Here is an 11,459-nt window from a genome sequence, read left to right as displayed (position 1 = left end):
CATAAATACAAAAAACATTTGTAATAATCACAGGAGTGTCTGGAGTGTTTGCAATAAAACAGCAATCACTGAAATTTGAAAGAGGATTGATATACAGTTATGTGCTATCATTGATGGGCCTGTTATTGCTGGTTGAACTCTCCTGATCAATAAGAGTCTTTCATTAAGTTTGCAAACAGCAGATATAGATTAACACAGTCACTTGTTGTTGTAAATGAAAAGAAGTTGGAAAAAAATAAAATATATTGCCATACAGGAAATATAATTTTCATTTAATCTATTCATATATATATATATATATATCATTATATACTAGGAAACATTTATAACTCATTTATAATATATGCAGAACCTTCTTAAAAGTAAAGAAAGAATGTTTGTGGTTGTTAAAACATGGAAAACCTGTTGGTTTTGCAATAAAATATGTAACTTTTTTTTCCTACACAGTACAGTAAAACTTTGATCTTCAGTTTATGAGGACAAACCGGTCAAAAAAAGTGTTTGTGTTAAAGCAGTTTGGTCCAAGTATGACTGTTAGTGTACAACGTTGAAATGCCGTTATTTCTCTGTCAGAACAACAGATATGAAAATAAAAAGTGGAAAGATATGCAGCTGTCTCATCCAAAGTTGAATTTTCACTTTTCCTGACCCTTGTTTCCTCAAGTGCAATTGAGCGTTTACATGAAAATAATAACAATGCATTGTGAACATAGACAGTTTAAACATGTAGACATTTAAAGCTACTACAAGTAGATTCTCTGCCACCGGGTTGAGTTCTCCTATTCCAAGTTACACCGAATCATATTTAGCCATTGAAAAAGAAGCAGATAATTTTATTTTTGAAGTTATATTTTGTGGTTATTAGGGTGGGAACACTTCCACTTTTGTCCACAGGGGGCTCCAGAATCAACAAAATATTAAAGTTCCTTGTAGTAGCTTTAAAGAAGGCATCACCCTTAGCCTAACAGGCAGCGCTCAGGTCAAAAAGCCCAAATAAGTCAAATGAGTTTGTAGTTTTTGATGATGCTGTTGCTGCCATTCCAAACTGCCTTTCGAACCTCAGGCACTTCTCTTCATGTCACTTCACGAGAGCGATGTTTCGTGACCCCAGAGTGCATCCATACTTGGCACACATGTATTTTAATGTTGGATGGTTGAGGCAGAAGAGTAGGGCCAGTGTTGCTGTGACATGAGAGTTCCCGTCTGTACACGTTTCATGCACAAGATCCTTCAAGATTGTTCATGTCTGTTTTGTCAGTAAAGATCCTCTTATCAGGCCTGTGTCCCTCCACACAGGCTGCTCCGGCGTGGTCCCTCAGTCAAGATGCGACTCTCAATCCAGAGCTTTTTTTTGTCCTGGTTCATGTGAGTTCCTGTGACAGAGGAGGAGAGATGGTGGGGCGTTCACATGAAGGAGTGCTCTGCTGGAGGCCCGTACGAGAAGCCTGGAAACGCTCCGGCCGCTTCCTTGATGCTGCTGGTCACAGTCGGGGTGTCGGTGCACAGAGAGGAGGACACGGGCAGGTGGGTGAACTCGGGGTCAAAGTGTCGCAGGTCTGTGGGACCCGTCTGTCAAATAAAGCAGGAAGAACGGGAATTAGACATGTAGTCTAATGGATTGATTTTATATCATTTCTGCTGCCCTCAGTTAGAACAGTATCAAAAGATGTAGGTTGATGACGTTGTGAAGTAGCGAAGTAGCTCCAATGTCTATTTATTTAATACATAAAATAGTGATGTTTTGAAAAACACTGCTCTTTATCAGATTAGAGTGACACTGCAGGACGCTCTCTTACATGTGTTTAACTACTAATACTGCACCATGTATAGGACATCTGAGGCACCTATTTAGAAATATAAGATGGCTTCAGTGTCACTCAAACATCACTGCTCTGCTTAGTTAGTAAATGTCTGCTTTGATTCTCTTGTTAATGCACAAATAGCTCTATTAGTTTAGTGAAGCTTCATTACTTTAACGAAACTGTCATTTTTTCATCTTTCACCACTAATTAATAATACTCCCAACCACCAGGGGGCAGCAATGACTGGCATTCCTACCTGTAAGCTTCACTTTCATTGCCTATAACTTAGACAGTAGGATTTGGTAGAAGAACGCCGGCGGTGTTGGATTTCATGTTAACTGAGCGTTGCTGCAGTAGTTAATAAATACTTATATACGGATATGCATGGATAAGTTGAAGTTGACGTTACATTGAGAAAATGAATAATCGATGATGAAAAATCCTGAGTTGCAGCCTTAGTTTGAACTCACCACTGAGGGGATGAATGGAGGTGTGATCTTCTTGGCCATCAGGTCCTCCCAGTTGATTGGAGAGAAGAATGAGTGGTACTTGAGTTCAAGCTAGGGGGGAAAAACAAATTCTACATCAGCAGGTTGACAGAAACAAGCTTCGGGGATCTCTTACAGTTCTCTGCGTTATAAGTGCTTAAGGGTGAGCTGTGTGCGCACACTTACAAAGTCATCCCTCACTCCCAGACGCTTGGTCCGGTCCTTCTGCAGGAGCCCCTCGAGCAGCTCCCTGCCTGCGTTTGACACATTGGGCTTCAGCACCGGAGCCTTGTGCAGGATGTTGTTGTACATCTCAGCTGTGTTTCGACTGTAGAACGGGGGCTGTAAAGCAAAAGCGACAACCACAAATTAAGTTTCTTAAATGCGTGAACAAGCAGCAGACATCCACCAAGAGACTTAAAGTCACAGGTTTCACTTACAAGTCCGTAGAGCATCTCGTAGAGCACCGATCCCAGACACCACCAGTCGACGGTGCGGTCGTACGCCTGCTTCTGGAGAACCTCAGGGGCCAAGTACTGTGAGGAAAGAAACAAGGGTCAACCCATGTCTGACTATTATAGTCTATCTATGGTGGAGTTTCTGTATTGATAAGGATGAAGAGAGATTTGTTTTGTACCTCAGGTGTCCCGCAGAAGGTTGTTGTTGTCCCGTTGGCCTCAAGACCTTCTTTGCAAAGACCGAAGTCTGTGAGGACGATGTGGCCCTGTGAGTCTAACAGGATGTTCTCAGGCTTCAGGTCCCTTCGAAGAAGAAGAAGAGGACTCCATTAACATTTTGCTGAATTTTACAGTTACAAACATCTACTCATTCTAAAAGATTATTAATGATTTATTCTCTTTTAATTCTTTAAGTCTTAAATAGACAATAACTCATTTGGCAAACATTCAGCAGTAATTTGAACTCCAATAAATGTGAAACGTGTAAACAAAAACAGTTATTATGGCCTGGAGAAGGAGAACATGCTGGCTGTAGCATTTTTATTTCATTTTAGCATGACTCCTTAATCTCTTGTGACATGTCATGGTAATTTTTTGATTTAATACAGTAAATGTATAACATATTTCTCATTTAACTAGTTAAAAAAAGGGCGTAAAGATGTCATTCAGTTTTCAACAAGAACAAGAGACAAGAGATCTATGCTCCTTTTCAGTTTAGCACAGATCATGTTAACAAATGTCCACTAGGGGGCAGTGCAGCATCATTCCTTACCTGTACACAATGTGCAGGGAGTGGAGGTAGCCAAGTGCACTTGCAATTTCGGCAGCGTAGAACCTGGCTCTGGGCTCCAGGAAGATCCTCTCCCTCTGGAGATGGTAGAACAGCTGCAGAGAAAACAGACAAACATCTGTCAACATCAGCCTGAAACGTACCTCTGACCTGATTCTGGTCTGCGGTTCATATCTGGTGGGCGTGATGGGACTTGAACGCACCTCTCCACCGTTGACATAGTCGAGGACAAAGTAGAGCTTGTCAGTAGTCTGGAAGGAGTAGTGCAGTCCCACGAGGAAGGGATGCTTGATGTTCTTCATCAGCACACTGCGCTCAGCCATGATATGCTTTTGCTGGAAGGAAAACAGTATATAAAAGTTACTTTAATGCCGCATTCATCACAATGACATTTTACATTACGAAACAAGAGGAATATGGATTCAACTGCATGTACGGCGATTAATCTTGATCTCTGCCGGAGTTTTCAGTGTGTAATGTGAAATGAAACCATATCTAAAGGCTTTACCTCTTTCTTCTTCATGATGATTTTCTTCTGTAGCACTTTAACAGCGTAATATTTGGTGGACTCCTTGTGTCGAGCCAGCAGAACCTGTAATAGAGCAAATATTTGCATGAGCGATGGGGGTGTTGCAGCAGATACGTATGAGCAGATAAGAGACATCAGTTACATAAAGACTCACCTTTCCAAAGCTGCCTTTGCCGATGATTTTGAGGTAGTCAAAATCACAGGGTTTGATCCTAATGCAGAGAAACAAACAGGTGATTAGGATTTTTATTGATTTTTTTTTTTTTTTTTTAACAAATCTGATCTGTTGTGTATATTAAAAGTAGTGTTAGTATAAGGCTACTTACTGAGTCTCCTCAGCCAGTGAACTTCGCGAATGTAGGCACATCTAGAAGAAAAGACACGGGGAAATTATGAATACATGGCCATAGTTTGAAAAGAAGATGAGTCATAAAGTCAGACAGTAAACATTTCCTGCTTACCGGACTTTCAGGAAGTTCATTTTCAACCTCCTCGTTCTGATTCTCATCAATCTTCAGGAAGTTGTTAACTTCAACACTGGAAAAAAACACACAGAGCTGGTCACAATTTTGATTTTGACATCAGCCACTGTCATTTCATTATGTGATTTAGTGTTCATGTGTTCATTTAGTGTTCTGCAGTGATTAGTCAGTTGTCAACTATTAAATCAATTACCAACTATTGTTTTGAGTCAAATTTGAAAGAAAAAATGTCAAAATTTTCTGATTTCAGCTTCTGAAATGTGAACATTTTCTGCTTTTCTGTACTGCTCTCTAACAGTAAACTAAATTTCTTTGGGTTGTGGACAAAACAAGACATTTGTTGACATTATCTTGGATTTTGGAAAACACTGATCAACAATTTTCACCATTTTATGGACCAAACAACTAACTGATTAATTAGAAATGATGGACAAAATAATTGACAATTGAATGAATCATTAGTTGCAGCCCTGGATTCAATATGAATGACTACATTTGAGTTTTGTGACACAGTGAAATCAGCATAAGTTTCAAAGTGAACTTTTTTGTCCATTGGCATGAATGGCCAGTGAATGCCCAAATTTTACCAGCTACTCAAAAGATTACTATTAGTTTTTTTGGCTTGTGACTGAAGCAAATCCACCAGCCATGTGCACATTTTGCAGCAGTTGGCTGCTAATTTAGATCCCTAGTTTGTGAGTCTGAAAAGCTGAATGAACGCTCCCTGCTAGTCTGTGAATGACCGTGTGAAACGTCCAGACAGGTCAAGTTTTGGACCAGCTCATCGGTGTCTAACCTGTCTGAGAAAAAGCTTAATCTGCTGACCCACGACAGGCAGGTTCAGACGACTCTGCGGGAGGACTCAGACACCCTTTTCTTACAAAGCATCTGTACGGGACAGACGCAGCGAGCACAGGTATTTTGCCAGCAAGACCCCGACCTGGAGGTCAGGACGCTGCGATGGGACGAGCCATGTATCATGTAATAACTGAATTACCACTTTATCCTCGTCTAGGGGACAGATGGGATTTGCTGCGAAAGGTGATTAGGCAGTGGAGAGGCTGCTAACTGGCTCGTCATGAAAGGACTATTCTTACCCAGGCTTCTTGGACCCAGATTATACAGTTCACAGAATGTCCTGCCAGACTCAGGTGGCTGATTGGATTGGACACTGGACATGAATGGGCTCATGATCAGAAATAAATACTAGAGCCAGGAAGTAATTGACGCCCAGAGACACTGCCTGAGTTTCCATCCAAACTTTTTCCACATTGTACGGCTGCAACTAATGACTTTTTTTTAATTATCAATTCATCTGTCAATCAATTTCTCATCTATCACTTAGTTGTTTAGTCTGTAAGATGTCAGAAAATGGTGAAAAAATGTTAATCACACAGCATTTTTGTCCACAACCCAAAAATATTCAGTTTATTGTCATAGAGGAATAAAGAAACCAGAAATTATTCACATTTAAGAAGCCAAAATCTTAAAAGATGACTTAAAGCATGATCAAAATAGTTGGAAATTAATTTAAGAGTTGACAGCTAATGAATGAATCAACCAGCAGCTGCAGCTCTCCGCTCATGGATAATATTTTTAAAGGAAATACTCACTGTTGGCAGATATGTGGGGTTGACACCAGCTTCTGGATGAAGTCATTGAGCCCCATTTTTCTCTCCTTGATGAAAGCTGCAGATGGAAAGAGAGGCAAAGAATTCAGCATCATTGAGCACACATGATGCAAAACATTAAGAGGAGAAAATGTGTGTTAGAGCTGTAATCCGCTGTTTTTTGAGTTCCACATATCCTGTTATTATGGGGTAGATTTGCGTGTTGTGCATAGACCTCTAATGCTGCGGGCTTATAGGTTATGCAACCACTTGGGTCACTCATTGAGATACCAACAGTAGTAGCCAACAAAGCATTTTCCATCCCAGATTATTAACCACAATGGAAATACCCAAAGTAGAGATTTTTATGCATTTTTATTGGCAGCACCATTTAATTTAAAGCGATTTATGTGATGTTTCCATAAAAGTAGAGCAGAAAAGCACTTTGCAAGTAGGTTTAATTTATCTTTTCAGCACATAATCAATAAACGCGTTTAGTTTGGTTCACTAATTAAAATATAATCATCTTGTCATTAATATAAATTATCATAATTGTATATTTTTAATCTCTCACCGGTGAGAACGGCGACAATTCCCCTCATTTTGCAGTAAGTAAGATCACATCCAGCCTCGGTCACAGCCATGTTGCACGACATTTAAATATCCAATACAGACGCGAAGAAGAAAAATCAATAATAGTTCCTCAGTGATGCTCTATCGGTCAGTTATCGATGAGTTCACACGGGCAGAGCTCAGCCGCGGCGCTCCGCTCTCAACAGCAGCTGCCCGCTGCCAGCGCCTGTTTATATACGGACCACATGGTGCTCGAGGAGGGCGACACCCATTTTCTCGTCATCCGCGTAACCACGGCAACTGCGTGACTGGGGGCGTGACGTCACGGGATTCCGCTGCAGCCATATTCTGCCTGCAGCAGGCGGCGGGGGATGACGAGGAGAGCTCACCGCAGAGGCGGAGGAGGGGGAGGTGGGAGGCAAGATCTCCCACCACCTCCTCCTCCTCCTCCTCTTCATCATTTTCTCTGAATGGAAAACTCCAACTGACTGTAATCACCGCCGCACACAAAGGGATTAAAGTCAGTCATTAAGTGAGAGGAAATCACTATCACACGAACGGGAGCTGCTGAGAGTCCTTTCTCTTTTTCTCTGATGTCATGCAGACCACCAAAAATGGGCTGATTTGGGCTGCTCTCGAGCCTCCCTGCTGTCGTTTTATTTTGAAAGGCTGTGGAGAAATGTATGTCACGATTGCAGCATTTCAGCTGCTGCAGTTTCTGATCGTGTTGATCCACACAGAGCCAATAGAAATGAATCATTAGAAGAAGAAAAATGTGAAATCTGGATGTCTTATCTTAAAAATTGTGGGAAAAAAAAGCCAAACGCTCTCTGTTTCCAGCTTCTCATGCCCTGATAACATTTACATTTACATGTCCTTCCTTAAAAAAGAGGTTTCAAACTCAAATTTGCTTGGGGCCACTGATTTAATTGTCATAGGGCCACTGCAATGTTCAAATACTGCGCAATACTTCTGAAAATTAGCTTTTTTGTTGCTGCTACCAAAATATTTTCATCATACTTAACAAATGCAAGCAGCACTTTCTATACATTCTTATATATATTAGTTAGTGGCTCTAACAAAGGCTATAAACAATTTATAACAAGAGAAAAAATAACAAATCTGCATGTCTTATCTTAAAAATTGTAGAAAAATGCCAAACATTCTCTGTTTCTGGCTTCTAAAGATTGAGAATTTGCTGTCTGTTTTGGACTTTTAGTTAAACAACAACAAAATATTGAAATATTGAAATATAGATTAGATTAAACTCTTCAACAACATATAAAATGGTTAAACTGGCCTCACCTCGACCAACTACAACAGAGGAATTTTACTGACACATAAATGTGGACAAAGGGATAAAAATCTGTTATTAAGTCATATGTTCCTGAGCTTCCCTGCAGTCGTTTTATTTTGAAAGGATGTGGAGAAATGTATGTCACGATTGCTGCATCTCATCTACTGCAGTTTTTGATTGAGGAAGGAGGTAGAAGAAGGTGTACAAATGCATAAACATAATGCATGGACAATCCCTTGTTTAAATACATGCAATTTCCTGAAATCTCCATGTGCTGTGCATCCTGAATAATTAGTGGATTTCCGTTGCCGATGAAGCCAAGGTTATAAAGGTGACTTTGCACGATGGAATTATGTAAATTCAGAGAAATCACACATGACATCATGCTCATTTAAGCCGAATCAGTGATCAGTCCAGCTGTCACAGACGTGGTCCACTAACCCTGTAAGTTACATAACTGTGCCATAATGCAGATAGAAGCTATACTGCCTGAGGAGGAGGGTGAGCTGCATAGCAAATGTTCCAGTCAGTGATAGTGATTTTAGAGCGGGGGTTATGTGGTGTCTGCTGACTGAAGTGTCGTCAGATCGCTCACAGAGCAATCATCGCTTTTGGAGGAGAGTTCAGAACAATCTCACCGTGCAGAGAGAGAATAAGGACAAAAACATTTCTTGTGTAACTGATGCTCTGTCTTACAGTGGTGGAGAAGAATCCAAGTATTGTACTTAAAGGTCCGGTGTGTAAGATTTACAGGAATTTACTAGCAGAATATGGGCTTTTTGTGCAACTTTATATTTATGGGGGGAATCCTGCACTTTTTACCTGACTGCAATTTTTTTTTTAAGATTGTTTTTTGGTCTTTTATTGTCTTAATTGGATATTAGCAGTAGCTGAAGAGAGGAAGAGAAGAGAGAAAAGGGGGATGAATTGCAGCAAATGGCCAAAGGTTGGAATTGATCTTGGGCTGCTGCGGCAAAGACTCGGTCTTAGAGTTGTGACGGTGTGGATTTTTTCAGAAAAAGCAACATAATCCCACAGAATGACAATTTACCGTGACTTCCCAAATAATTATGTTTTATAGGACTTTACTGAAAGATACTTTTACAAGAGTAATGTTGCTCCTTTAAGGGATAGGGCGATGCATAATATATGTGTGGCATGCAAGTGAATGAGAGGAAGCAGTAGGCTGAGAGTGATGGTGATGCCCATGGCCAAGAGGAGAGCTGTCAGTCTGGCAGTAAATGTACAGTTGAGGTTACAGTGCATCAGTAAATAAACCCTGCCGCTTCTCAAGACCAAGAAACGTTTAATCTCTTGTTTCCTAACTGCTGGATAAGTGACAGGGGTTAGCCCTGAAGACAGCTGAGCAGGAAAGGCTAACATTAAGCTAATGCTAGCATTGCACCTTAACATCATTGGCTCTGATGCGATCGTATCACTTTCAGAAGCTTTGTAATCCAGCCTTGAACTGCAGCGTGTTTTTAGAGACGCAGTAAAATAAATCCATAATAATGAATCCGATGCTGAATGTTGTCAGTGAGTATTTAACACTCTTTACATGTTCAAAACAGTTGTTGTTGTTTTTCGCATGTTGTTAGCCATCCTCTGGCAATCCCACGATGCCTTGAGTTGTAGACCAATCAGAGGCTGTGTTCCTGACTTGTCTTATGACAGTGATGATCCATAGGTGTATTAATTGATCCGTGCTGTGATCTCAAATGCACTGGGTGATAAAACAACGTGAGAATGATTCTTCAAAATAAGATTTGCAGTGATGACGGCAGTGATCTCGCAGCAGGTGTCACATAACCGCGGTAATGCCGTTATCGTCACAGCCCTACTCAGCCTTTGTTCATAGGGCGTTAGATCACCTACCATGGCTTACCAATTATTTGAGAGCTTTTCTTAGTAGTTTCTTCACAGATCAAGAGATAAGTATTTTACACACCATAAAATGATGCACTGTTAATTGAGCTGAAGCCGATTAATTACTTAAAACTATTATTTTTATTATTTTATTATTTTCCAGGCAAACATTGTGAAAAAAATGCCAAAAGTGCCAAAGTGTTTGTCTTTTTGCGTTGTGGGTGTTTTAACCTGTTACTTTAAGTACACTGTGCTGATACTTTTAGTTTGAGATGAAATCCACACATTTGAGAAGCCAGAACCAGCAAAAAGTCACAAATTATTTTCTGCCAAACAACCAACCAATTAATCCACTGTCATTCTGCAAAAATGCAGTAGTGTTACCACTGACATAACCACAAAATATCATCAAAAATAAAATTAGCTAAATAATAATCTCCTCTTTGTTGTCTTTAACTGGCTAAATAATACTCACTTAAACTTTACCTGGAAAAATGTAAACAGGGTCTTCCAGTCTGTATGCCAACAAAGAGGCAGGCATTAAAAATAACAACATAAAAATAGACAATAATGGCCTTATTTGCGTTTTAGTAGTACGTTGTAGTACGTTTAAGTAAATGATCTGAGAACTTGTTCCACCACTTCTCATAAAAACATCTGCCCTAGTCCTCAGAGATTCATTCAGCTGAGCCGTGACAGCGGGGAACTCCTGGGTTTTGCCCCCAGATTGACATGTGACAGTCATGCATGATTTAATGGAAGTGAGAACTCGCAGGAGCGATAGTTCTGGTATTATTAAAAGAGGAAGTGAAGATCTCTATCTGGGCTCAAATAGAAACAAGCTGGTGTAGAGCCAGCTGGAACAGTAGTGTATCATGTCATACCCTGGATACCCGAGTAAACACTCAGAGCTCAGCTTCAGCTCTGTTTACACACAGAAACACACCGGATCCAGTTGCATGACAGTGACACCGGCTCTCCCAGGCTTTTTCCTCACCTCATGTAGTCGTTCTCTGAATTATTCAGGTGTATCGTGTTGTCATTTCTGGTAACATGAAGGATAAACATGACACGGGCAGTTCCCTCAAACAGTTTTATTTTTCTGCCACTTCTGTCTTTGATTTGCGTGTTGTGATGGAACAGAAAGTCAGGTGGTGTCGAGCAAAGCACAGCTGGCTGAAGCGGTATTTCCCCTTTTTCTACATGATGTTTTTCTGTGTAAGAAACCCCACATATAGATCATGAGGTGTGAAAGGAGTCTCACATTCAGTCAGACCTGTTTCTGTTCTATAGAGATGCATCATTACAAATGCATTTGACATGAATCAGAGATTGTTTTGCTTTCTTTTTCCGTCTGTCTGTAAATGTCCTCCTCATGCCAGATTAATCAGGTTTTTATTTAGCACTTTCACAAAAGCTGCCCTGCTTTTCCATCCCCCCTGTCCAATCGTGTGATTGATGCTGAGCAGACCGGCAGGACTTCTGCTTGCTGACAAGCCGTCATGTGAGTCACCTGCCGCCACATCCACTCATCAGTAAAAGCCTTTCCAGCTCTCACAGGGTG

The 11,459-nt window shown here is 40.6% G+C and overlaps 1 protein-coding gene across 1 annotated transcript; it reads right to left on the bottom strand.

The window, feature by feature from the left end:
* Positions 1-779: 779 nt before the first annotated feature.
* On the bottom strand, positions 780-6,951 carry LOC146313219 (serine/threonine-protein kinase Sgk1). Its single transcript, XM_084738470.1, has 13 exons — positions 6,734-6,951; positions 6,163-6,238; positions 4,529-4,604; positions 4,394-4,434; positions 4,222-4,279; positions 4,047-4,130; positions 3,742-3,873; positions 3,521-3,633; positions 2,928-3,051; positions 2,731-2,826; positions 2,477-2,632; positions 2,273-2,362; positions 780-1,569 (listed from the first exon to the last, which is right to left on the bottom strand). Exons 1-13 carry the CDS (start codon positions 6,813-6,815, stop codon positions 1,405-1,407), a joined length of 1,293 nt encoding a protein of 430 aa, XP_084594596.1. The 5' UTR covers positions 6,816-6,951; the 3' UTR covers positions 780-1,404.
* Between the last annotated feature and the right edge of the window lie 4,508 nt (positions 6,952-11,459).

Source organism: Lutjanus erythropterus, chromosome 16 (assembly GCF_056507025.1).
Source record: "Lutjanus erythropterus isolate fLutEry1 chromosome 16, fLutEry1.hap2, whole genome shotgun sequence".
NCBI lineage: Eukaryota > Metazoa > Chordata > Actinopteri > Lutjaniformes > Lutjanidae > Lutjanus > Lutjanus erythropterus.
This window is presented reverse-complemented; position numbering and strand designations above follow the sequence as displayed.

What these genes read in the sequence shown, in the direction of transcription:
- LOC146313219 (XM_084738470.1), bottom strand. Translation starts at nt 6,815, where the DNA reads ATGTCGTGCAACATGGCTGTGACCGAGGCTGGATGTGATCTTACTTAC. An exon ending in ACGAGATGCTCTACGGACTT is followed by an intron (nt 2,633 to 2,730) that starts GTAAGTGAAACC and finishes TTTGCTTTACAG; the next exon opens with CCCCCGTTCTACAGTCGAAA. An exon ending in TGGGAGTGAGGGATGACTTT is followed by an intron (nt 2,363 to 2,476) that starts GTAAGTGTGCGC and finishes TTTCCCCCCTAG; the next exon opens with CTTGAACTCAAGTACCACTC.